Below are 26,665 nucleotides of genomic sequence, written 5' to 3'. Positions count from 1 at the left end.
AAAAGGTGTGAGTCAGATAGATGTGTTTGCACAAAGAAGGCTGACTTGGTTATTCCATCCACACGACGCCCTCCGTTCTTTGATTCAGGGAATACAAACACTTCACTCGTTTATGAGGCTTCGTGTTTCACAGAGTGGATTCCAGACTAAAGTGAAAGTACGTGAAAAAGTATCTGAAATTTTATGTCAGGTTCTTTTCTTTTCTTTATGCTCCTGGTAGGGCAAATAGGTCCTGGGTGACGGGTCAGACTAAGAGCAGTTCAAAAGCTTTGTTGCAAAATCAAGGACTGTGACGTTGCCCAGTATTGCACAACCGGGGCCCCACTCTGGAGCCCAGCCCGGGGTTGGAGCTCATATGCGAGCGTCTGGTAGCCCAGCCTCTGCCCACGAGGCTCGGCCGGGCTCAGCCCAAAAGGATGACATGGGCCCAACCTCCAGTGGACTCACCATCCGCCGAGGAAACCATAAATCCTCAGACACAGAGACGAGCGCTGCAGTTAAATACTGATGGATTAAAATAACATTTTATAATAGCACACAATCCATGTCCCAGAGCCTTATTACCTTTCATTCTAACTGAGGGACTGGCAAAGAAAAGTGTTTACTGTTAAATGCTGCAGCTTTACTGCAGATTCCCTTCTACAATTATGTATTAATCATGTTTGCCTGTAATCAGGGGGATATACTAACCAGGGCATATCTTTGCCAATGTAGAATTCATTTAAATAGACGCAAGACAATGCAAAAGAAATGAAAAAAATCTCTCCTGCCCAGCATGCGATGGAGGTTTGCGTCTCTGCTGTCAGGGACCTGAGGTGGACGTGAACCATCGCCGCCGAGCGGCCAGCAGAGAGTCTTCCGTCACAGATGCTCCCCTTGAATCCCCACTTGTTAGAGAAACTCATTAGCAGATAATTGAATGTAACAACACTGGATATGAGAAGCGCTGAGCAGCATCTCGGGGGGGTCTTTGCAATTTACACGTTGTCACCGCTATGCAATGATGCTATTGTTTGCAGGGCAAGAACATAATTCTGGGTTATGATGAATTATTCTGTTCTGTTCTTCAGTATGCCTGTTTCAGCGCTAACCTGAAATCCCCCTGTTTTTTGAGAACTCATGAAAACACTGCACTGCACTGATTTTACCGGAGGGCTCATTTTCTACACAAATCCAGTTTAACAGACTGACAGACAAAGATTAACGTAGCAGTAAACGTAGCAGTAAGACTTTAAATTATTATTATTATAGCCATCCATTTGAAGTTTTTCACACTATCATCTCAAACCAATCTTCAGAGATGTCCAACTCAAATGTTTTGTAAGCTAAGATAAAGGAAGGTCTAAAAAGCGATGGCTGTCGTTTTTGTTTTTGAGGGATTAATTCAATTCATATTTATTTTCTTTTTTCTGTTTGTGCTTCTTCAGCAATGAATCTAAAGATGAAATGTAACTGATCGTTAAGTTTACTTGATGGAAGGCGAGCATCGCAGTGGGTTTGACCTTCAGTTCTGAACGGTGAGACTCTGAAACAACTGCATGCAGATAATAGGTATTAGAAAGGCGGCGCACACTCGTCTGGCGGCGACTAAGGAAACACAATCGGGCTCCAGCATGCAAAGATAATGTTTCTCTTGGGTGCTGGCAGTATAAATTAAAGTACGCACCTTTCTGTGTTTCTTTATTATTGACGGGTTTCAAACGCAACTTTTTAAGTAACAGTATTAAAATGTAGCTGTGGCCATCTGACCAAATAACACGTAAAGTTTTAATTAATCATACACCTAAAATTCTGTTTTAATATTTAACTGACTGGCTTTCATAAATACCTTTCTTCCCAAAAATCTACTTTACTATAAATTATGCTTCGGTGTTTCTCTAAAATGTAGGATTGGCTACTGTGTGATCAATACTATCAAATCCATCAAATTAGATTTCAGATTACGTCATGCCATGCCACGAATACTCACAGAAAACTTGATCAAATACTGTCCTTGGAAGTGACGCTAGAGGGAAGGTGAAAGTTTAATTATATTAATTATGTATCATGCACCGGGGAACAGAGATAATTCAATGTGGCATCTGTTCGGGAGCAATCGAGATGTTTGAAACATGTTAAAATATGATTAAACTTCATATGAGCCATCACACAGCATTACAATAGGCCACAGAGATGTGGTTAAATGCAACACAAACAGGCACCATCCATCTTAATGAGCCTCGAGCTGCAGACAGAATGCCCACTCCCATTTAAATAAAAATGGTTTCAGAAGCCAAAGTAGGAAATACACAGTGTTTGTACTGTATACTGAATAATTCTGGAACAGGGGATGTGTGGCAGATTTCTAAAACAAGAATAAGATTTCAGAGCGCTTCTAAACTGGGACCATCTCAGTTGCTATAGCAATGGCAGAAGAAGATGACCACCTACTGTCTTGGAGTGTAAGTCTGACCACATTTTAGTGGCATACCTCAGGCAAAAAAATTATAATAAAAATAAAAAAGGTTTGCACATTTATCTTATTTTTTTTAAATAGCACATTTTATTTTCCAATAACCAAATATGCTGCACATTCAAGCTCGCTCTGTTTGTACTGGTGTGATTCCTGATCAAGCACACACAAACACATTTGTCCCATTTCACACATCTCTCTGCGCTGACATTATTTTCTTCCTCTTCCCAAATAGCCAGCTGTGACCAGACGGCGTTTCACGTGATGCTGGAGTCTAGGTCTGAGGGAAGGCAGGGAACATTCCTTCACAATCAACCCCTGTTTGGGAATATGACCACTAGCTGAGTTTCTGACTTTAAATCTTTGGCTGCATTTCCAGCGTCACGCTTGCAGCTGTTTCTGCAAAAGGCGTATCGGGGACAGAGGGATAGTTCAGCTCAGTGTGATTAATTTCTTGGTGCAGAGGAGGTGATGCAGCTGGATTAATGTTGTGTAGTACAGTATGTCCCCATAAAATGCTATTTACTCTGCAATCTGCAAACTTGGACAACCTAAAAATACCTCTGCACATGGTTTACTCTGCTACTCAGTCTGCAGAAGAACGCTTCACTGATACAAAGAAACCACATCAGGTGCTTTATGAATAACAGCATCTCTACTGCTTTATTGATCAGTGCTTAAATGCCTGTGATGTTTGCCTAGACAAATCTGTCATTTGAGGAAAAAGGCTTTGCTGCCATTTGAAGTATGTTCTACAAGATGGCCTGAATGATTTATTTTTCTTTAAGCTCACATCTACACGGATTTTAAAGCCTCTTCTGCCGCACATTTCACGATTACATCAAGACTACGCTCTAAATGCTGTCATATCTCTCTGAGCAACACATTACAGGCATCTCGGTGAAATGTGGACATTGCTAGTGGAGCAGCGACTAGTCTCCCAGTCGGTCACACAGTCACCTCATTTTCCAGGCATTAGCCCTGGCTGAGGAAGCATTCAGCACTTTATCTCATGGAGACAGCAGCATCCACTGAGATCACGTTCCTCTTGCCTCTCTGTCCAGGTTCGTCCAGTCCTCAGTATCAAGGTGGTTTTAAATGACAATCTATTAAAAGCTCCAGCTGAGTAATAATGCATTACCAAACCTTTACAGTATTCGCCTTACGGATGCTCATACTCCTGATGATTCATTAATTTTTGCTCTTCATGTTTCTGGAATGAGTTCTTTAGGGGGGTTTTCTTTCCTTTTTCCAGAAGACATTTGGGGAATCAATTTGTGATTTGGGTGACCTGATACATCCGCCTGCATTCATTACTTTTCATTCAGAATCTTCCATTTCCAAAGGGGAGCTTAACGGTTAACACAATTATGACTTCTACACTGGCGCCGGGCTGCTGCAGCCCTTTAAGTGCAAAGAACAGACGATCACAAAGGACAAGCAGCTTCCCTAAACAAACCCCGCATGTCATGGGTGACCTTTCCTTTCTCTTGCACTGTCTGAACTGATTAGCCTCCCTTGGGGGGGGGGGGGGGCACTACAGTTTACTGCCGCTGTCCGAACGCAGCCTGATAACACCTTGAGGAAACGTCCCCACTCTGACACAACAGCTGAGTATGATGGGGTGGTGAGGCTGATAACTGTTCACATCTCGTATCTTATCTTCTGGCTGCCCTTGAACTAATTTGCTCCACGAGGGCAGCAGAAAACTAACGAAATCTAGATATGTAAATTTCACTTTCAGAAGGAAGTTGGCATTTTAAAGATAAGCTAGGGGTTCAGAAGCGAACCACACCAAAGCCTTGGGAAATCACATATGACTCGAGATGACCTTCATCGAATGTCGGGGCATCAAAAGGCGATGGTAGAGTTAGCTCTGCCTGCGCTGCATGTTTAACAACCCACAGAAATACTCCCGGAGCCATACAATGTGGTGCATAAATTTATTTCAACATATATTATCATTTTGCTTATATATATATTTTTTTGTTCCATTTCGTTTGACACACAGTACATACAGTATTTACAGGATATTCTACAACAACACTTGCTGGCAGCAATAATTCAATTCAATAATTGGATCAGGGGGGGGGGGGGCTGGGTTAATAGACGGCTATTCTCTAGAGCTTCTATATAACTCAGCATCATTTGACACATTAAAGGTGACATTTCCTGTCATAACAGTCCACGTGGAATAACAATGCAGAATAATGACTGACAGAACATCGCTCACTCTCGCTGCTGTATATATTTATATCATCCATCTAAGGACCTGTCTTTTTCTCCTATGCAGATCAGCAGAAATGGGCAAATTCACGTGTCGCCTCACTTTATTCATCACCTTTTGACAGACAAAAATACATTTCTTTGACAAAGCATCAGCCTCAATCAGATAACATGCAGAGAATCGAGAGTAAGAATGAAAAGCAATAAGGGAAAACAACGAGGACTGTCAACAGCTTCGATTACGCCCTGACGAGTCAAGACGAAGACTCTGATCTGTGGAACAACAGCTCGTAAAATACTGGGAAACCCAAATAAGCAGAAACGTGTCGTTGAGCATAATAAGTATCTGTCGTGAGACACAAGCACACTCGCAGACACAAACTGATTGATTGGCATAACAGCGATGCACATTCAAGACAGAAAATGAATGGTAATGAGGAGATCATGAGATGTATTCATGAGTGTCTTATTGGAAGATGAAGCGGCGCGCCTGGCCAGGATCAATCATCACTCATCAGCTCATAAAACAATCAATGAGGGATATAGAAGTACCACACACACACACACACACAGAAAATAAAGACCTGGGATCTGCCATTGGACTGATAAATCCTGATGAATCCCCAGAGAGAGGAAGGAACATTAATAAAGGGTGAGCAGAAGGTTGCTATACTTCTGAGCAGTGTATTAATACTACATGTAGCTAATCAAATATTCTAGTACCTTTGATGGCGGTAAATTCATTAGTTTGGTGTTGACCTGCGGTAGCTTTGACTGCATGGAATGGGCTGCACTCATTGATACCAGGAAGCATAATGATTTTTTATGACGATGTTGCTCAAGGTTATATTGACAGGAATGTTTGCTCATTTGTGCACGACTGGATGAAGAAAACAACGTCCAACTAAAATAAACACAAAACAGCAACATAAAACAGAACTGCTGTCATGTTTAACTCTTTCAGTGCCAATAACGTCTCAAGGCGTTTTTTTTAATAACCCAAACATTCACTGGCAACCCTGATATTGAAATCTACCTCTCTTCAACGGCCAATAACTCCAGAACGGAAAAAGGTAGGAACACACTTTCTTTTCCTGATGAAAGAAGAGACTTTGATCTTTCAGTGTTTGCTTAGTCATAGTAAAGAATATTCTGTGGAGATGGGAAAATCGGGCAACATGGGCAAAAACTGGGGCACATATAGCTGAGCTGAAAATGCCTGGCACTGAAAGCGTTAAATATGATAGGCTCTCCATCATATTTCTATACATACTGTACATTTAGTCATATTTTTGTTGCTACATTTGGTGCCTGGCCCCAACAGTACCTGCAAAACCCTCGCTGCCTTTCCTCTCATAGAAAATGAGTAGCGCTACATAATTGAACTACCTGATATCACGGTGCACTCCGAGAAATATCTCATTATTTACAGTAAAGAGGAGACGTTTCACTAAGCCAAAACGTCTTGTGCTTTTAGCATTTGAAACACATACGTATGCACATCCAAACGCACGCTGGAAAAGAAAGATCAAAAAGAGATTTCTTCCCTTCTTCTTTGTTCAACCCCCCCCCCCCCCCCCCCCCCCTTTTTCCACTCAGAACATGGGCGATCCCTGCATTCTGCTGCGTTACGTTGAAGCAGAATCTCGCTGAAAGCAGTTCAAAAGTGGAAGATACCCCTTCCAGCCTTTCGATAGATTTGCATTTATAATAAAACAGGAAGTATCCCACTGATTTGTCCTGAGGTGAAGTCTATTACTGAGAATCTGTCCCTAACGCTCAAAGAGCACATGAAAAGACGTCTCACACAAACTGCTACATTAAGATATTTTGTCTTTTTCTCTTCATATTCCTTTTGAAACGTCGATGATAAATTCTACGCGGTGAAAGTTGCCAGGAAGTTGCCAGGCGAGATGATGGTTGCGAACGTTGGGCTGAAATCACCGGCCTCTGAACAGTGAGTTGAAACGTTCAGTTTAAGTCTCGGTCTCCCCCCCACAGACTAATTTTCTCAGATCAATACACACCGGTACTGATCCATGATGTAAAACACAAATTGCTATTAGCGGCGCCCACATTATATGGCAGAAGACACGTGTCAGGATGGCAGATCAAGCTGCTGAGAGATGCCACTGTCTGCATGACTTCTCAGCATTGAAAGAAGTCCTTTGTCACAAATCAAAGCCAAAACAGCATGAGTCAGCGATAAGCTGTCAAAGTGTTCACCGCTGATCGATTGTGTCTGTTTCCACAGTCGGGGATGTGATCCTGAGCTTCTCTTTCATGGTTGAAGTGCCTCTGCGTTTTCACTGGAGTCTCCCGTGCTCATCATTAACGCCTCTTCACAGCTTGTTATTACTGTGAAAAGCCACCAAGCCTCCAGTGCTAACACAAGCGTGGTCAAACACATATCTCAATTGCAGTTGCCATCACCATCTGGCTTTTGTTCTTGTCTCGGCCTGGAGACTGGTGCTGTCCCGACTCCTCTCGCGGAGACAAAGGGTCCGAGAGGACACTACGCTTGAGTGGCGCCGGACGCAGGCAGGATGCTCCCGGAGGGGTGCAGGGCTCGGGGTGTCTGTGGGAGGAACGCGATGAGGTGGAGGATCCAGAGGAAGCACAGCTGCTGGCGCATGCTCCCGAGCTCGACCTCTCGCCTCTCTTAGCTCGGCAAGATGCTCTGCGTCTGAGTTCGCTGACCAGCTCGTACTTGACGAAGCAGAAGACGTCCTTGACCCCACAGCGCTTTTCTGGCTCAGCGGCGAGAAGCCTTTGGAACATGCGCAGGGCGTCATCAGTGAAGCGTCGCCATTGAGACGGATACGTTCCTGCGGGGCACCCTGCTTTCTGCCAGCGCCGAAACTCCTCGTAGAAGGCATCGGCCTGCAGCGCTGCCTCCCAGGGGAAATTTCCTGTCAGCATGCAGAAGACCAGCACACCAAAAGCCCACACGTCCAGACTGGTGTTCACAAGGAATCCCTCGGAGCGACTTGCACGGCACACCTCCGGAGCTGTGTAAGGGATGGTGCCACTCACCCGTTTCACACGGCAGCCAACGCGCCGGGTCATGCCGAAGTCCGCCAGCTTGATGCGGCGGCACTCACGATCAAACAGGAGCACGTTCTCCGGCTTGACGTCCCGATGCACCAAGCTTTTACTGTGCATGAAGTCCAGGGCGAGGCCCAGCTGCTGCATGCAGCGCTTAACCATTTCTTCAGGGAGACCCACCTGAGTAGAGGGGAAACAGAGTCAGAAAAAGAAAGAGGAACATTAACAGAAGATTTTATTCATGTTATAGTGGAAGATGAGCCTAAGGGAGGTAATGCAAAAAAAAAAATGTTGTTCAAAAGAATAAGAAAGCGGGGGGTGAAAAGTCAGACGTGAAACTGAAGCAGAAGAGTCTCCGCTCGGAGCATTGCTGCAAACATTTTTAATGAGTCTGCAGAAGGACCTTGAAGTTGTGCAGCACCAACTGAAACAGCACTAGAAAAGTGTGCTCTCTATGCAGAGCGAAAACCAGGACAAAGACAAGGCTCCAATCCCAGGAGAACTTGTTAACGCTGCTATGTTTTAACATGGCAACTGACTGGAGCAGCCCTGGGTGAGTGAGGATGGTGATTGGTTGGCATGAAGATTGACAGCTTTTCTTTTTTTTTTTTTTACCTGTGGAGGGATGATGTCAAAAAGGTCCCCTGCAGGGGCATATTCTTGTCCGAACACATAGCTGTCTTCCGTCTCGAAAATCACGTCCAGGACTTTGATAATGAACGGGCTGCAGCTAAGCGAGCCGGTCAGGCTGTATTCGCGCAGGAAACTCTTGAGCTTGGTCTTGTTCTTGGTAACAAACTTCAGCGCCATTTTTGTGCCTTAAAAGTCAGAGATAAACATGTTAATGAAGCAATCGCATCATTTTACTATGCAAAAAAAAAACATGACAGGCGAATCCGAGTGAGTAGCGTTATCTGATACGTGAAGAGAGATCTGCAACAGCTGCTCTATTTATTCATGTAATCGCATCTAGTGAACGAACGTCACATCCATCGCACACGTGCAACCAGCTGTTCACAATCACAGCTGCAGAAACACAAAGGCACTTCTAATCCCAGCCAGCCTCTCAGAATTTCTCTGTGCTACTTGACGGCATCAGGCGACACCTCTTTCAGACTGAGACGCCCTGATTGTCTTACAATAGAAAATTAAACAGTAGACCTAAAAAAAATTTTTTTAAAAAGCCCTTCTAACTGTGTAGCCATTCAAATATCAGGGCCGTGTGTTGAGACTTCAGAACACTCTTGCCTGGCCTTAACTGATTATCCTCGAAATTGAGGCGCACTGGCACAATGTGGATTTGGTGATCTGAGATTCTCCTTCGTAGTTTTACCTTTCATAATAAAAACGGGGTTAAAGGATAAAGACCTTTATCCAGATGTTGATCCTCTGGCGCCTTTATCAACCTACCCTGAGTCCGGTGCGCCACCAGGTCCACCTTGCCGTATGTTCCCTTTCCCAGCTCGCGGATGTGTTCGTATTGTTTGGCTACATCTGTGGCTGACAGAGAGGTGATGGCCAGGGCCTGCATGTCCTCCACAGGCACCCCGCCGCAGTACCCCAGCTTGGATGTAGGGGAGCCCCCGTTGCTCCCCACCCGTCCCAGTCCAGATGGAGAAAGCGACAGTGTCGCCTTGACGCTGTGGGGCAGGCTAGATGAGAGAGAAAGAGAGAGAGAGAGAGAGACTATATGAAATTCATGCAGGCTTGTGTTTATGGCAGAAACCTCATCGGCACCTTCATCCATAAATTCCTGACTGTATATTGTGTCCCAGCAAATGTTTAAATCATGAGGGGTTTAACAGAACTCGATATCCATCAACTCAGGGAATGCTTTCACCAAATGCATTGGACTTCCTGCTCTCTCTCTCTCTCTCTAGATGATTCTGGCCATCTTACAGGCATGGTAGTCTGAGACAGCACTTACTGGCAAATGGATATGGGGAAAAAATCAATATGACTGGGTAGAGGGACTAACAAATGGAAACTAATGGAGAGAGTAGACAGCTTCAAGGTGTGCACATGTCGTTATGGCAAGCCACAAATCATCGCCGACGGCTCTGACGCCTTCGTGCAAATTCATTTCGCACACAAACGTGACAAAACGTGTCGATCAGTTTCGTCTGGGGAACTAAATCATTTTTGCGCGGTGCTTGTTGCAGGCACTTTGGCCAAATTGCTGAAGCAGGGGGGGAAGGGGGGGGGGGGGGGGGGTGGAGCACCCCAAAAAAAGTATCAGCTTACAACAAATCCAAAACGACTAAGTGTGTGCATGTTAATAGCCTCCGCGGTGTTTGAGCAAACGGTAACTAAAAGGAAATAAAGATTACAGAGCGAATGAGACAAAATGGAGCTTTTCAGGAAAGGAAGCGAATCGCACTAATGATCTTTACCCGTTGTCTCTTTTCAAAGCCCCCCCCCCCCCCCCCCCTCCACACACACAGAGACAATCAAATCTAATCGTCCAATCATGCACAACACTCACACATATGTTAACTAATTGAAACCAAATCAGCACAAGCAATTCTGCTGATGGCCTTTTTCATCCATCAAGGCAATCGGTCTTAGCTCTTCTCTCCCTGCTATCAGTCCCTCAGAAACAGGATGCAAACACACGCAGCCCTGCGTTCTTGCCTCATCACTCTTTGGCTGGGGACAAAAACAAAACATAGAAACAGTGCCCCATATGCATCTCTCAAGATTATACGTCTTTCTTGATTGGATCCTGAGCTTGGAGATGGTTGTATAAGAAACTATAAATATTGTCGACATGCCGAGTGTGCCCGTACTGCACTCAAGCATGGATCTTAATCACATTACTCAGCTCCCACCAATACAAAGCACACTCCGCCCAATGGTGCAGGATGCTTTGCACTCATTTCCTTTTGCAGAACTGGATTAAGTGTCCTGAAAAGTAATGAGTGGTTGGGAGATGGTACTCTCTGCAGCTGCACTGATGCTTTAAAAAAAAAAAAAAAAAGATTTCACCATGCAGTGCATTGACCCCCGTGGTGTGGGGATGAGGCTCTGTGGTCTCGGAGAGAGGATTGTGTGTGAATGTTTGGGGAGCTGGATGGGAGGGGGAGGGGGGGGGGGGGGGGGTCTGGTGCATGATTCAAACAGTGACCCTCTGTCAAAGGCCCCTTGTGTTCCTTCCTACCTCTGAGAGGCAGCAGCTGTGAGGCTCCGCACAACTCGGCACTGATGCACAGCCACAGCCAGATGCATCACAAACCTCCTATGCTGGCCCTGATCCCCTTCGCACCTGCCAGGCTCGTAAAAATCAGGTAGCCACATGTTCCGCAAGAGGAGCATCTAGCTCAAGCCAGATGTTTAGATGTTTCATTAAGACAGACCCATTTATTTATTTTTAACCATCTGTTAAAAAGGAGTCTCGTGAGGCTGATCCCTCTCACCGGTGGAGCTGAGGTAAGTCTTCATAACTGCAACATTCAACCCTAATGAAGAATCAAAGTCACATTGTCACAATAAAAATACAAGATTTTTCATCCTTCATGCAGCATCAACCTGCGTTCCGTCCTCGAACGTCCTCCGAATGAATGTTGAAAACCTCAGTCCATTTAGCAAATACTCAAACAGAGCTGAGTGTATTGGCGGCAGAAATCCTCTTAGAAATCAGCTGAAAAAGTTAGAACATCCTGTTGTCCGCCCTAATAAGCACAGCGACGGTCTGGAAACCGGTTGTGGCTGACTCCACCTGTCATACCAAACTGCAGACACAGTTGCCCTTTTATTCTGCAAACACTTGGCTGAGGATGAGACATGAAATAAACCCAGTGACACCGGCAACTGTCTCCCTTGTCAAGACTGTCTCTTTGCTCTGCGTTGTTTTATTGTCCATCATGATGTCGGCCTCTGAGCTCTGAAGGTTTCACCTGTGAGTTAACATCTTAGTGTGGACTTTCTTTTTTTTACAATGAAGTGTGCTCTAGATACATTGTTCTCAGCGATAAGCCTAAACTCAGCTACTCTACAAGGCTTTAGGGATGTTAATCTTAGGCTACATTCACCTTTTAAGACTCAGTATTTCTATAAACTCTAATTATACGCTTCTCTTTCATGCCACTTTGCTGTGAACGATTTGCATAAATAGCAAATCCAGCCTATATGAACAAATATAGAATTTATAAATTCATTAATTTTCTTCCACTTTTTCCACTTTGTGGGTCACAGGAGTTTCTGTAGGCTATTATAGCTTGCTCCCCCCACTCTCCCCTACCGTATGTAAAAATGTATATTTCCAATGAGGGGGGGGAGAAAGTTAATTATATGCACCTTAGTATTGCAGTATTGCATGTATAATATGTTTACACATACAGTACATGCAATATTGTCTTTGCACAGAAGTGATGTTATAACCTCTTGTCACAAAATGAGATTACCAACTTAACTTAACGCAGCAAACAAGGCACTAACGAAATAAAGGGATTGCCTTCGTCTGCCTCTCTCTCTCCATTACCAATGACTCGCTGCTTGGAAAAGGAGTCATTATGGGCGAAGACTGACGCTTGTCCAATTTAGAGTCCAAATTGCACGCCGCCTCACTTCTGAGTCAAGAGGAAAACAAGAGGAACACGATGTGACTGACGGGACTTCTCCGACTGTAACCAGCACCTGCAGAGAAACGCTGTTTTTATGCCGTAGACGCCACGCGTTGTTGCTGCCGTCGCTCTCTTCTCTGTCTCAGTGAATGCATTGAATGGAAGCAAACAATAGCAATTCTAATCAATCTATCACTCCATGTAAAGCTAAATGGGATTCTTTATAACACCCAGTCATATTCAGGACACTCTGTTCTCTGCTCAGGAATAAAAAATAAAAAAAACCCAATCACTGCACAGGACATCAGGGCCAGTGAGCTGGTGGGTGGCGTGCCTCCTTCAGCTATGAGGAAACCTCCTGCTGCGCTGTGATAGGTGAACCTGCAGCTGAGCTCACGGAGACTCGCTTTCACAAATCATTGGCTGAGGGGGGGGGGGGGGGCAGAGTGGGGACCTTTTTCTACATTTTCACTCAGCACGGACAGAAAGGTAAAGAAGAGTATAAATGATTGTTGCCCTCTTTACATCTTCCATTCTGAACTGTCTCTTATTTTGATTTCCTTTTAAATCTGGCGAGGCTCACTTTAATGCCTTTAAGATCTTGTGACATTTTGTTTTGAGGGCATCTGAGAGGCAAAATGTTGGACTTGGTCATTGTCACGGTTTTCATGTTCTCCATCACACGGGTCTGCTCCTCAAGATTTTATATACCGGTATATATATATATATATAGTAATTTATATTTTCTTTCATTGTCATGGATGAGGATTATGATTTATATCAGACAGCATAAATCTACACTAGCATTTTGTCTCTTACATTTCCAGGAAATAACACACATTCCTGCTCCAGGTAGAGCAACAACAGCTGAATAGTGAAAACGACTTCCTTAAAGTAGCTGTCCCAGACACTACTGATGCTTCTCCAGACCAATAAAATGTTTGTGACAAAGCAAATCCATGCGTAACGGCTGCTCTTGTCTGTGAGAGTCCATTACCAGTCGGGAGGCGCTGCTTTTAAAGGGTTTTCGCTATCAAGTCAGCTTCTCATTTAAAAGCATTAGAAGGCATTAACGATGAGCTATCACCTGTTTGCCCTGGACAAAGTATTAAAGGGCCATTAACGTGAAGCACACTGGGGGGGGGGGGGGGGGGGGGGGGGGTTGCGTATCCATCTATAGCACAAAAGCACAGTGAGAATTAAATATGTGCGAGTATCAGGAGAGATAATAAAAAGCAAGCCCAGCGCCCAGCAGCAATAGTTAATTGTGTGCTGATGCAAAACACAACTATGGAGCTGATAACACGAATGCTTTGCATTATTCATATTTAAATAGTGTGGTGTGAGTACGGTAGGTCAAAGGTTAGACAACATCCTCACAAAGCTAATATATCCAAGTAAAATAATCAATACAAAATAAAGACCAATTAAAAATGCTTTTAATGACCCATTAAATGACATCAATAAACCTTTTTACTCCATGCCCCCCCCCCCCCCCCCTGTGTTTCCTCCTGTGGAGACAGCACCATCCTGTGGTGCGCTCCCTTTCAGGCATCTTACTCGCTCACCTGCTGGCGACCTGTCTCTCTCCTCCGTGGTCCTGCATCCGCTGCTGCGCTCCGGTGGGCTGATCTCCAGCCGATTGCTCCTCTGAACAAAGTTAAAAAAGGAGCCAAGAAAAGCGCGCAGGTCCTTCGGAGACCTCACAGGCGCGCAGATTGGCTGCTGATCTGGGATGAGCTCCGTCGTTTGCGTTTTTCTCCCTCTGCCTCCCGCTTTGTTTCTGGAGACGCTCCTCAGTCCTTCATCCAAGGCGGATTCGGTCAACGCGTCGTTGGATCCGGGATGCCGAGACGAGGACGCGCGGGCTGGGATCCCTCCTCTGAGCGCGCACCATCTCAACCTGCCGGGCAGCCGGGAGGAGGAGTGTGCGTGTTTATCTTTCGCTTCCTCCACCGGTCCGTATGACCCAGTTCAGAACCACACACACACACACACACAAACACACACTCCGATGCAACCCCATTCATTCACATCCACAGCTAATCTCTGCGCTCTGCTGCGCGTGTATGGACAGACCAGAATGTTCCCAGTGTGTCCAAACGCAGCGTCCTGCGCGCACTGCCCGGCTGTCTTCTCCGCCGGTCCAGTGGACTTTAGGTTGAGGGGTAGGATGAGAGTCCTTAGCTTGTGTTGCCAGTCAGATCCCTCATTGTTCGCCGTCTCCACCCTCTGGCACACTAAAACGCGCACGTGTCTCGGGTCCTAGCGCCTGGACTCTCTCCATCCAACCTCCCAACCTGGGATAGATCCAAGAGCTTCTTTTTGCTTTCGATTCCTTAACTCTTAAATAAATCAACATCTTAACTCAGGGGCGTCAAACTCATTTTCTCCGAGGGCCACATCAGCATTATGGTTGCCCTCAAAGGGCCAGTTGTAAAAGTAACATCGTGTAAATGTAACTAAATGTAATGTAATGTAAATAAAATGTAACTACTCCTTAACATGCTGCTAAATAACTGTATTTACTACTACATACTTAATTAAATTAGAAATATTACATATGCAATTGTATAGTTCTAAAAATATGTTGATACCTTACTGCTGTAAAAATATCCGCCGAGGTTATGTAATCACCGGCGTCTGTCTGTCATTTGTTCTTCAATATCTCCATTGATTATTGACAGATATTTAGGGAATTTAACACAGTCATGTAGGGGGGGGGGGGGGCTCTATCTCACCACTGAATATCATCTGGGTCGGATCCAGAATGGAGTCAGCAACAAATATTTAATTTTAACATTAAAACCCCATTTACAGATTAAAAATCAGTTACAAATACACTTCAACTCTGATTCACTTTTACTTTTCAGCATTTTACAAAAACAAATGTCTGCACAAAGCTCTTGCGGGCCACAAAAAATGACGTGGCGGGCCACATTGGCCCCCGGGCCTTGAGTTTGACACATATATCTTAACTGATGCATATATGATGACACATATTAGAACGCAGTGAACGGAGAGAAGAGCACCAACTTCCCTTTATTCATCATCATCATCATGAAACAACCTTTATCAGAAGGGCTGAGAGATTAAAAGCTTTGAAGCAGCTTTGACAATAAAGACTGAGACACATGAAGGTCATTACATCCACCAAGAAGGTCAGGATTTCAGGTGTGTTAGTAGGAAGACTCAAAAGGCTGTGAACAGATTATAGTGATGCAGACTTTGCAATACAATCAACTTGTAGTTGAAATATTGATTTAATTACATTCCCATGCAATTTAATGCATCTTCAAAAGTTACTGAGCTCGACTAGACGGAAACCACCATAGGTTAAATATTTATTCATTCGCTCACTTCCTGCCGCTTTTTCCGCTCCGCGGGTCACAGGAATTGCTGGAGCCTGACTAACACGCAAATCCAACAATGTTGCATGTTCTCCCCGTGTCCGCGTGGATTCTCCTCCCACCTCCAAAAACAATACATTTAATTTGAATGTATCACACTATAGGTGTGAGTGTTGTGCATCTGTCTCTGTGTGGCATTTGGGTTGTACCCTGAATGTGTCGCCAAGAAAATGGATGGAGTCTAAATCGTTGAATAATTTAGTTTTACTCTCTCCTGTATTAACCTTATCTGTGACTCTGTCACATTTGATCATGAAGTCTTTCAAATAAATAAATAAAAATGCTTAGGTTAGTGTTGCTACATTTACACTGAAGGTATGTGGGTCATGCTCACACCCAGGCTGAGATTGAAGATGAAAGTTAAGCTGTTTTCAAGCAATTGGGAATGAAGATAAAAGGTTGGGGGCGGGGGGGCAGGGAGTCCGCCCAGAAGAACATGATCTTCTTTCTTCCTGAGGCAAGTATTTTGACCTGTGGCATTTTTCATCCCTGTTGAGGAGCCGGAGAGTAGATATTGAATTTTTTTTTCTCTTTTGTTGAGACATTCAGGCCCAATTAGGCCAAACAGACTTCTAGGTTATCTTGAAAGGATAGCTGTCAGAAAATCACAGAGAAGGTGAATCGCTGTGTGGTGAGCGCAGATAGTGCTAAGGGCAAAACACACTGGGGGGGGGGGGCACACACCTGAAAGCCACGAACAAATGGAGCACGGCTGCTCTTCCTTCCCCTCCTGCAGACACAGATGTACGCCCTAGTTTTTACTTCTTTTTTTTTTGTCACCTCATTGTTCAAGGAAAGTGCGGCCTCGTTTTTTCACTGTCCTGAAATTCATCTTCCTACAGAGTTCCCCTGCATACTTTGTGTCCAAGCATCTCACATCCACGCTATACACCTCCCTCGATGAATCGAATACGGTCGTCCTCTCTACTGATTCTGAATGGAAAATCTGGAAATACATCCTTTACTCCAATATCATGCTGTTCTGTTAGCTACATACAATAATAAGATTGAGATAGTAAATTATTCTAGTGTTGAAATTTGGGAATTTTTTAAAATGATGATGCAATAATAATAAAATAAAAATAGCAGGATATACCAGACAGGGTGTTTTTATCTGCATCTAAACATTTAAATGTTGTTCTTCACGGATATTAATAAGCAGCATTCATTTTCTATATTTAAATCGCGTATTCCACGTTGCGAAAATGTTGCGTCCTGCTTGATTTGAACGTCAATTTCAATCTGGACTATATTTCCCACAATGCCGCTGTCTTTTTTTCGCCCTGTGATTGGCTAGTAAGAGTCGATGACGCTAAAATCATGCGCGCATATGACCTTATATTTCGGGAGTGTTGTCAAACGTTTCAGAGTTAGTATTTTATCTCCAGCATTATTTGGGCGTCATGAATAGATATATTTTACCCCTGTCTGTATTTGGAACAGTTATTGGAGGTGCTGTTCTACTGAAGTGAGTAACTATTAAATACAACACAAGTCCAGTTGATCCTGATATAACTACATTTTACCCTGTTTACCCTGTAAGATCATTTAAAGATAACTGTCCTAGAGGCATTTGTTCAAATTGAAAAATTGAGTATAATTGTCAGAAATTATTTACAAATTGTTGACAAATATATTTGTCGTTCAGCACAATTTCATCTACTTCAATGGAACAGATATTATGTTCCGTGGCAACTTGAGGGCTGCTAAATGCCACAAAAAAAAAAAAAAAACTGCATTTTGTGGCACAAAGTAGACAAGTGACATGATATTGAAAAATATTAATACATGATATAATTTTGAAGTGAGACGATAACTTGTAACTTGTAACTTCATTGTTCCATAGGAACCATGTGACCGGAGGACGTTGTCCCAGTCAGGCCACCATCAATGGGAAGACCGTCATCATTACAGGAGCCAACGCAGGCATCGGAAAGGAGACCGCCCGAGAACTGGCTCGGAGAGGTGTGAGAGGATACGTCGTCACTCCGCCTCGGTGCAAAAGGAGTATATGAAAACTTGAGCTAATATTTCACTCTGTGTTCCCCTTCCCACAACATCAGGGGGACGGATCATTATGGGATGTCGGAACATGGAGAAGTGCGAAGCAGCGGCAAAGGAAATAAGAGGGAAGACCCTCAACCATCAAGTTTATGCATGTCACCTCGACCTGGCCTCCGTGAAATCCATCAGAGAGTTTGCTGAGAAAATAAAAAATGGTTGGGAAGTGTATCAGGTGCAATTTCAGTTTATAATGTAACAAAAAACAAAACACTTAGTTAAATGAACATCTTTATTGTCTTGCAGAAGAGGAGCATGTGCATGTGCTGATAAACAATGCAGGGGTCATGAGATGTCCAGCTTGGAAAACAGAGGATGGCTTTGAAATGCAGTTTGGAGTTAACCACTTAGGTAAAAGATAATTCTATCTACACACTCCTGCATTCTCATAAAGTCTAGCCGTCACCGCCTAATAATTCACTTCTGTTTTCCTTCAGGCCACTTCCTGTTGACAAATCTTCTGTTGGATAAGTTGAAAGCGTCCGCCCCCAGCAGAGTGATCAACCTGGCCTCACTCATCCACATTGTGGGAAAGATAGACTTTGAGGACTTGAACTGGGAGAAGAAGAAGTTCGATACGAAGAAGGCGTACTGTCAGAGCAAGCTGGCCAATGTTCTGTTCACCAGAGAACTAGCCAAGCGATTACAAGGCACGTCCACTGGTTGTTTCATGTGTGGGCATTTGTGGGAGGGAGTATGGCCTATGTTCTTGTTTCTGATTGGCCATTGCTTATATATATATATATATATTTTAAAGTGTACGTGTGTGTGTACAACAGGCACAGGAGTGACCGTGAATGCTGTGCATCCAGGTGTTGTTGCCACGGAGCTCGGGAGGCACACGGGGCTGCACCAATCACAGTTCTCCAGTACTTTACTCAGTAAGTATTTGGTTAGTGGTGAGGGATGTATTCATCTTTTGCTTGAATATAATATATAACAATGGTAAAATAAAATAAAGTACTTTAACAATGGTACTTGTTATAAACAAAAAAAAAGTAGAAGATCATCTTTTTATAGAAAAAAATATTATATTACTATAATGTCAACCAAACTTTCCTGCCCTATTTTCCAATTTTTTAAATCCAAAATTTGTTGAGGGAAGTCAAATGTTATATTCTTAAATGTAATAAAAGTGAATGTGATTTGGAAAAGAACAAATGTGATGAATGTTACTGTGTGCATTTCCTTTAGTTATAGTCCACAGGCAGCATAAATCCAGTTAGAGCAGTTAAAGCAAACCCTTTCCCCCAATCGAACCGCTACAGGTCCCTTTTTCTCCATGATGGTGAAGAGCCCGGAGCTTGGGGCCCAGCCCAGCGTCCACCTGGCCGTGTCTGAGGAGATGGAGGGGATAACGGGAAGGTACTACGAAGCGCTGACGGAAAAGGAACCAGCGCCCCAGGCCCTGGACGAGGAGACGGCGCTCAGGCTGTGGGACGTCAGCAGCAGGCTGGTGGGACTGGAGGACGAGGGTCAGTCCGCTAAATCAAACCCTCCAGCAGAAACTCTGATGAAAGCTGCGCATCCAGACCTGTTGGAGACACACAGACAGAACCCAGCACCAGCCGGCAGTGCTGTGGGGCTGTAGTTCTGCTTTGGACCCTGTGTCAGCAGAGAATAACGAGCCTTTATGGTTCGAGTCATCGTGCCAGGTTCATTGGAACAATTACTGTAATTGTCTGAGACTTTGATTCCTGTTTCGTACATGCCTTTATATTGCTGCATCAGGATATTTTCTTTAAATTGTGTATAAGAAGCAGTCTACTAAACAAGATTCATTTAAATCCCACTCGCTTTATTACATAAATAGACTTTGCAGATATGAACATCTCTTGATTTGGAATAGTTGCTAGGCTATGCCAATCGTCATGGCTTAACTAAATGTAGTTTTTCACCATGAACTCTATGTTATCCTTGGATCTGCATCATGTCCTCCTAAGCAATACCACCTAATTCTTTGACTCTGGAAACCTGCTCCTTTTTTTTTTTTTTAAACCTCCTCCTGTCATTTGAAGTGGATTATGCTGCCTTAAAAATGCAAAATTCAGTACCGACACTTTTTTGCAAAATGAAATTTGCCGATTAAGTTATATAAAGCACTATTATAGAATGTGTGACAGAAGGTTACTGAGCCGTATACAGCAAGTTAGTAGAGTTAGTGAGCTGATGCCTCACAGCAAGAAGGTCACAGGTTCAAATCCAACTTGTAGCCTTTCTGAGGAGTTTGCATGTTCTCCCCGTGTCTGCCTGGGTTCTCTCCGGGTTCTCCGGCTTCCTCCCACCAACAAAAACTAGCAAATTAGGTGAATTGGTTAGACTAAATTGTCCGTACGTGTGCGTGTGCGTGTGTGGTCCTGCGATGAACTGGTGGCTTGTCCAGGGTGTACGCCGCCTCTCGCCTGTAGGCTGCTGAGACAGGCTCCAGCACGACCCGGGAGCCAGTAATGGACAAGCGGTTTGGAAAATGAATGAATGAATGATAAAAACAGACTCAAACCAGCGCTAACAGAATAATAATAATAATAATAATGTAAGCTTATTCACTGACTTGTGCTGGAAATGGTGTTAATATGGAAGTGGGGGTGCCATCTGGTGGTCATGTAGCATCACAAACCCCTACTAGACGAGTGTTACTGTTGATGATGGTTCAGTAGAGGTCACACAAGACTGCAAAGCACTTCTGTCAGTCAGTGACTCCAATGTATATCAGTGGTATTGTAAGAATTGATATATATTGTGTAAAAGAAGAATAAAGATGTAAGGACAAATAAAGCTATGCTCAGATTCTGGAAGAATATTATTTAAGAACAGTCAGACATGTGAAGTTTAAAACAATACAAAAACATCGGAAGGTAATTTCAAGCAAACACACCCCGGTGAAATCATCTGTGGTGTAAACAGCTTAAACTAATGTCTATTGTTCATTTTATACTAATTTAATTCTTCTTCTTGGAAAAACAAATGATAATCACAGAGGCGCTCATCTTACATCTCTATTCCTGTTTAATGGAGAATATCTATCCCCTAAGTATTTGAGTGATCCGCTTTGTGGAGCTTTTTCCAACAGTAAATCCCAAAGTATGGATCAATAAAGGCCACTCTTCTGCACTAATGCACACTGATCGGTACCAGACCTGAAACTGTAAACCGTGGATCGTTTGTTTCAGTGTTGCTTTACCAAAGGAGACCCTCCCTGGTGCCATCTTAGACAATGTTGGTTATTGTAGCCCGAGTAACAGAATTCTTCTTTGTTTTTCTAAAGGCTTTAAATTCACTCTAGAGTGATGTATGAAAACTCTCTCCCTTTCTGGCATGTATCGTATTAATCCTGAACTCTAAAGTCTGGAGCTCACAGTATTTACTCAGTTTTAAATATGCTTTATTTGTCAAACACACAACTTTATTTGCTTCTGCCAATAAAGTTGTGTGTTTGTTTTCAACAGAGTTATGCAAAATTTAGCCAAAATAGATGCCATTAAAATCTGTTACATATCTGGATACAGGGGCAGAACCAATATTGATTTTGTCTTTCATTAATATTTTGAAATGGAACGATTTCAGAATGTTCTTTAATATCCAATGGAATAATACATGGATCTTTTTTGGGGAAAAAAGACATATCAAGCATATTAAGAAAGATAACATCTATGGTGTGGATCCAAATAAAAATTCAGATCCATCAGATGTAAATGGTTGGCTGTTTTGATTTTGGATAAGGCTTGTTTGAATTTAATCAATGAAATATTAAAATAACATTTAAATAAATTTAGAGACTAATCAATAAGCATAATAGATTGGTAGTTTAGATCAAGGACAAATCAGATCGGACAAGAAAAAAATAGATAATAGAACAACAAAAACAAGATCCTGATAAAGAGATTTATTTTGTTTCTCGAGGAATAGGTCAGATTTCGATTTATTTTCTGTAAGATTTCGCAGAAATAAAAGGGACTGTTTGATCTCGGCTGAGGTATACGCGTTATATGTCATCAAATGGACGAGCAATGGTTTTGAACAGTGAAGATATTTGTGATCTTGAACACTACCCTATCGGACTTCGTTGCCCATAATGCATCAATCATTGACGTGTCGCGAAGAGTACTCGACCAAAGTGCGACACGCAACATAAAAACACGGGCTGGACGGAGCTTCAGGTGCGAAGCTATTATCCATTAAGCTAGTTTTTCAGCAGGTAACCGAACTTCACCTTTATAGACGTGACGGCTAAATGCTATCAGCTAAATGCTATCAGCTAAATGCTATCAGCAGCGGAATTGTGTTTGCAGTTATGCAAAACAACAAAAAAGCTGCAGTTTTGCAGCTGCGCTAACATTTAAACGGCGCACAGCTGTTTATTGTGGTTACGCAAATGCAAGTATGTATTTAATTTCTACTTTATTTACCAGCATGGTAGAGCCACAGAGAAGAGGAGAGCCAGTTCCTGAAGATATTGGCACAGACGACTGCCTGACTTCATACACACACATCTACAGCCCAGATTTACTCAAGTAAGCATCTGCAGTGCTTCTGAATGCATTTCCATGGTTTTGCTTTACTGCATTCAAAAAAACGTGTCTGTAAATAAATTGGTGCTGACATAGCTTATCACTAATAATTGTAACTATTGAGGGCTTTCACTTTATATTTCAGAGATCAGGTTGCTTTTATCACAGGTGGAGGATCTGGAATTGGACTGAGGATCGCTGAAATATTCATGAGGTGAGAGGATTGCATGCTTCATTGCTAAGAAGGGATCAATGATTTAATATTTCTTTATTTAAAGAAAATTCAGTTTTTTTTTAGGGTAGGGTAGGAACATGTACTGCAAATTACAATATTGTTGTCTTCCACATCTGCAATAATTTATTGGGGTCTGCGAGTCCATACTTTGGGGCTACCAGGTGTCACAATTTGAAATGACATGCGCGACAAAAATGTGTTTCGCATATTCTTATTTCAGTTGGAAGCGTTTCAGCTTCATATTATTGCCGCTAAACATCTGGTGTAGGATAATACATCTGTAAGCTGAGAAACCAATGCGCTGTCAGCATTATGTCATCACGATTACTCTATGTAGGTGCGCTTTAAACGTAGCTGTGTTTCATGACAGTCGGATGGTTTCTGTGGCAAAGTTGAAATTGTTTACTCATTTGCTCTCGTTTCCGATGCGCTTTGCGTCTCCTCTCGCAGCACAACGCAGCCTTTAGTTTCTATTCACATTGTTAACTTTCTTGTCTTTCAGGCATGGCTGTGACACCGTGATTGCGAGCAGGAACTTGGACAGGCTCAAAGAGGTTATCACTCCTTAAAAAAAAAAAGTTTTCACAATCCTAAATTACACTCAAAATTAGAAACCAAACTGGCCTGGAGCTTTGTGCTACGTAGATGATTCCTAACTATCATTAAATGAGAGCATAAACCAGGTTTATCTGTAGATGTTGATTTTACAGCATTTTAATCACACAAGCAATAAAAGGATTTTGGGGATAGTTATCTGGACTTCCCACATAATGGTCTCTTCTTTTTTCGTTTTTTTGTTTTTGTTGATTGTATACAAGATATAAAACTGTAGCTATGACGGCCTTGTCTAATGTGATTGTGTGTGTGTGTGTGTGTCCTTAGGCAGCTCAAAAGCTGTCTGCCGCTTCAGGGCGCCGCTGCATCCCTTTGTGTTTAGATGTGAGGCAGCCTGAGAGCATTGCAGCTGCTGTGGACGAGACACTGAGAGAGTTGGGCCGCTTGGACATCCTCATTAACAGTGAGTGACAGAAAACATAAACGTATGTATGACCTGATGATTGTGTTTAGTTTGTGGTTGGATCTGAGCTGGGATTATTGCTGTGATGATCTCATTGAAAGTAAATTAAATCTTTTCTACTGATGTGCTTAATTGAAGCATTTGTAAATCCTTAATGGAGTAGTATTTATCTTGTTTGCTTGTCTTGACAACTGTCTTTTGGCTTTGGTTGAACTCGGTGCTGTTTTGACAGACGCTGCTGGAAACTTCTTGTGTCCTGCTGACTCACTATCCTTCAATGGCTTCAAGACGGTCATCGAAATAGACACGATGGGTACATTCAACACAAGCAAGGTGGTTTATGAGAAGTGGTTCAAGGTACTGTACATTTTTTTATGTCTGTGTAGCACAATGTTTCTTTGTTCTGAGTTAAGTAGGTATAGGGGAAATTGTTTATTAGCTCACAACATAGTACTGTATCTGCATGTAAAAAATTTGGGGGCTACTGATCAAACGTTTTCACAACATTCCTTCTCTGCATTTTAATCTTTTCACCAGAGCGGACAGTAAACATCTGCTGAATTACTGAATTTATTCAAACCGCAGCTTTTGCTCTGAAGCGTATTTGATCCACTCTGAGTCTCTGTAATTTTCCTGTGCAGAATCATGGTGGCAACATCGTCAACATCTCTGCAACGCTTGGGTACAGGGGGCAAGGCCTCCAGGTGCACGCTGGTACTGCTAAAGCTGCAAATGGTAAGACTTTTGTTTCTAATTTTTAATCTCTGAATATCAGAATGAGCATCGAGTGAGTGAACACGGCCTTTTTTCTGCCTCCAGATGCTATGACCAGGCACCTGGCTGTGGAGTGGGGTCCCAGTGGGGTGAGGGTTAACTCGGTCGCTCCAGGTCCCATCTCTGGCACAGAGGGCTTCCGCAGATTGGGTAAAGATGTAATTGGCAAATGGGCTAATTGATGGGTTATACAGCTAATAAGTCTAACAGTTGATAAGTCTAACGGTTTGATCTAACAGTGTTCATGGTTAAGTCCCTTATTAGTTATACTTCATCAGTATTTTTCCTTTCATTCAGGTGGGCTCAGCAGGGAGGCTGATGCTGAGTTCCAATCCATTCCTTTGCAGCGAGCAGGCAACAAGACAGAAATGGCCCACTGCACTCTTTTCTTAGCCAGCAAAGCCTCTTCCTACGTCACTGGTTCCATCCTGGTGGCAGACGGCGGTTCGTGGATGACCTCAGCCAATGACATCTCTGTGCTGCTGGGTATAGCCTCCTCTAAATCAGCTAAACTCTGAACAAGGGATCTCCTGTCCTCCTCCTGGCACAGGTGTGTGGGAGGAGGCACAGCTTCAGGACCATATAGAAAGACAGTATGACTGAGCTTTTGTACTGTGCATTGTTTTTATCGATGAGTCGTATGTCAAAGTAAAATATTTTTTCTTAAATTACAAGAATACAGTGTAACCTGTATTGATGCATTTCTTTCTTTTGTTTCCTTTAAGGTTTTTGGTCATCTGAAAAGAAAAGAGACAAGTAAATGCGGAAAAGTATCATTTTGGATCCAATGAGGATTATCTCACCTTCTGGAGCCTTTAGACTCCATAGTGTGTTTTTTAATTAGCTTGAGAGGTTGAACACTGCCTAACTGTATTACAATATTCACATTATCTCATTAAATATTTCTGTGTCATTACTGTGTATTCTCTGTTCATCTCATGTACTGTCCTGATTATCAAGTGCCATTTAAACTTATTTTCCAAAGCATTTATTGATAGAACTTGAAAAATTGCAGTGAACAGTCACTATTTTTCTTTGCAGCTTGCTGACACTTGTAATTGAATTTTTGATTCATTTTCATAATAATTCATGAAACTGTTTTTTGGAAGAGTAAGACTTTTGTTTCAGAGGTGGACTAGGGTTTGTCCCAAAGGTTTGGGTGCTCTGGTTTTGAGAACCGAAATTAGAAAGAATAAAAGGCAAGCTTTAACATGAAATAAGAACCTATACTACTGCAAGCCAGATGGGGGCGCCCTAACATTATGATTGATTACAACCTTTCAGCAATTAGTATTTCTCAAATTTCTGCAAATGTCTTCTTTGTCTAGTTTAGTGTTTACTCTCTATGAACGATTATTATGAAACTATTATATAACAACAATAGTTAATAATTATCTGCAGTAGTTTTGGTACCCTGCATAAAAATCAGTTTTAAAGCTTTTCAACTTGCCCCTAAACGTTTTCCCATTGTGAGAACGGACTGCACTGGCAATGATGGTTCACATTAATCATTAACTTATGGCGCTAATAAGGATTCAATTGATAACTTTGTAAAAAAAAAAACAACAAAAAAAAAACACCCGACGATACTGCAGGGTGTTTAGTGCGCATGCGTGAAACGTCAGCGGAGTGTCTGCGGCTGGAGGCGGAGGATGTCGCTGCTGATGCTGATGCGAGAGCTTTCGGTGTGGGGCATCAACATCGCTGGACCGGCTGCCAAATGATCAAGCTTTTATCGGACATATTTTGACGTCCTTGACGTTTACATTTCACGAACTCTGAAACCGGGGCGGATTTTCAAAAGCAACAACGGAACAATTTGAAGAGACAGGATCGGTTTCGGCTCGCCTCTCGCCTGGCCTGATACAGGTGGATCACCGCTGCGGGGAAAAAAGGACCCAAAATGAGGACGTAACCTCTGGATTCTCACGGAGACGATGGTTCTGGTAGTTGTCGCTTTAACCGCGGGACGTCGACGCTATTGTTTCGTTTGATAAATTTGAGAAAGGAATAAGTTAGACTGACATGTTTGCTGGCTAACAAGCTAATTTTCGCTAGCTTAGCTACTCGGTTAGCTTCCCTGGCCAATGGCAATAGAGGAGCGGGATGCTCGGAGGCGGAGCTAACTTTAGCTGCTAGCATAAATCCATTATAAGCGATGGCTGTCTCGTTTAGCTGCCCACCTTGTGTCGACAGATTAGCGTTGCTGGTCGATTGATCCTCGGTCAGAGTAACTCTGGTGACGTCGTTTTCTCGCTTCGCTGGCCTTGATCGCTATCTAACTAGCGCGTAATGGATAAGGTGAGACGCTTTGGGTAGTGTTGACAAACACAGGGGTTTAATTTGTTTTAATTGGTGAGCTTTCGAGCCC

At 43.0% G+C, this 26,665-nt stretch overlaps 4 protein-coding genes across 5 annotated transcripts in view; 2 read left to right on the top strand and 2 right to left on the bottom strand.

Moving 5' to 3' along the window:
* Nucleotides 1-355, bottom strand: part of LOC137910439 (E3 ubiquitin-protein ligase BRE1B-like) — a 7,177-nt gene extending 6,822 nt beyond the window's left edge. The window contains exon 1 of the mRNA XM_068754875.1: nt 326-355. Within this exon, the coding sequence (XP_068610976.1) occupies nt 326-355 (30 nt within the window). The remainder of the gene's footprint in view (nt 1-325) is intronic.
* Nucleotides 356-7,078: 6,723 nt separating this feature from the next.
* Nucleotides 7,079-13,894, bottom strand: sbk1 (SH3 domain binding kinase 1). Its single transcript, XM_068754544.1, has 4 exons — nt 13,857-13,894; nt 9,137-9,378; nt 8,342-8,544; nt 7,079-7,906 (listed from the first exon to the last, which is right to left on the bottom strand). The coding sequence occupies exons 1-4, from the start codon at nt 13,892-13,894 to the stop codon at nt 7,079-7,081; spliced, it is 1,311 nt and encodes a 436-aa protein (XP_068610645.1).
* A 3,207-nt stretch (nt 13,895-17,101) lies between these two features.
* LOC137910302 (retinol dehydrogenase 13-like) lies at nt 17,102-19,912 on the top strand. Its single transcript, XM_068754747.1, has 7 exons — nt 17,102-17,166; nt 17,545-17,663; nt 17,762-17,917; nt 18,006-18,110; nt 18,197-18,409; nt 18,539-18,640; nt 19,028-19,912. The coding sequence occupies exons 1-7, from the start codon at nt 17,102-17,104 to the stop codon at nt 19,348-19,350; spliced, it is 1,083 nt and encodes a 360-aa protein (XP_068610848.1). The 3' UTR covers nt 19,351-19,912.
* Nucleotides 19,913-21,880: 1,968 nt separating this feature from the next.
* On the top strand, nt 21,881-25,176 carry decr2 (2,4-dienoyl CoA reductase 2, peroxisomal). Of its 2 annotated transcripts, none has more exons than XM_068754625.1 (10): nt 21,881-21,954; nt 22,169-22,270; nt 22,413-22,481; nt 23,005-23,056; nt 23,385-23,520; nt 23,753-23,877; nt 24,162-24,255; nt 24,340-24,444; nt 24,592-24,780; nt 25,020-25,176. In XM_068754625.1, exons 2-10 carry the CDS (start codon nt 22,170-22,172, stop codon nt 25,052-25,054), a joined length of 906 nt encoding a protein of 301 aa, XP_068610726.1. In that variant the 5' UTR covers nt 21,881-21,954; nt 22,169; the 3' UTR covers nt 25,055-25,176. The 2 variants fall into 2 exon arrangements, with proteins under 2 accessions (XP_068610726.1, XP_068610727.1); XM_068754626.1 differs by having other exon boundaries at nt 24,592-24,844; nt 25,020-25,141.
* Nucleotides 25,177-26,665: the final 1,489 nt, after the last annotated feature.

The sequence above is a fragment of the Brachionichthys hirsutus genome, chromosome 21, assembly GCF_040956055.1.
Source record: "Brachionichthys hirsutus isolate HB-005 chromosome 21, CSIRO-AGI_Bhir_v1, whole genome shotgun sequence".
Taxonomy (NCBI): Eukaryota; Metazoa; Chordata; class Actinopteri; order Lophiiformes; family Brachionichthyidae; genus Brachionichthys; species Brachionichthys hirsutus.
This window is presented reverse-complemented; position numbering and strand designations above follow the sequence as displayed.

What these genes read in the sequence shown, in the direction of transcription:
- sbk1 (XM_068754544.1), bottom strand. Translation starts at nt 13,894, where the DNA reads ATGCAGGACCACGGAGGAGAGAGACAGGTCGCCAGCAG. An exon ending in GAGAGACAGGTCGCCAGCAG is followed by an intron (nt 9,379 to 13,856) that starts GTGAGCGAGTAA and finishes TCTCTCATCTAG; the next exon opens with CCTGCCCCACAGCGTCAAGG. An exon ending in TTGACATCATCCCTCCACAG is followed by an intron (nt 7,907 to 8,341) that starts GTAAAAAAAAAA and finishes CCCTCTACTCAG; the next exon opens with GTGGGTCTCCCTGAAGAAAT.
- LOC137910302 (XM_068754747.1), top strand. Translation starts at nt 17,102, where the DNA reads ATGAATAGATATATTTTACCCCTGTCTGTATTTGGAACAGTTATTGGA. An exon ending in CCGAGAACTGGCTCGGAGAG is followed by an intron (nt 17,664 to 17,761) that starts GTGTGAGAGGAT and finishes CCACAACATCAG; the next exon opens with GGGGACGGATCATTATGGGA. An exon ending in ACTAGCCAAGCGATTACAAG is followed by an intron (nt 18,410 to 18,538) that starts GCACGTCCACTG and finishes TGTGTACAACAG; the next exon opens with GCACAGGAGTGACCGTGAAT.
- decr2 (XM_068754625.1), top strand. Translation starts at nt 22,170, where the DNA reads ATGGTAGAGCCACAGAGAAGAGGAGAGCCAGTTCCTGAAGATATTGGC. An exon ending in TACTGCTAAAGCTGCAAATG is followed by an intron (nt 24,256 to 24,339) that starts GTAAGACTTTTG and finishes TTCTGCCTCCAG; the next exon opens with ATGCTATGACCAGGCACCTG. An exon ending in AGAGGGCTTCCGCAGATTGG is followed by an intron (nt 24,445 to 24,591) that starts GTAAAGATGTAA and finishes CCTTTCATTCAG; the next exon opens with GTGGGCTCAGCAGGGAGGCT.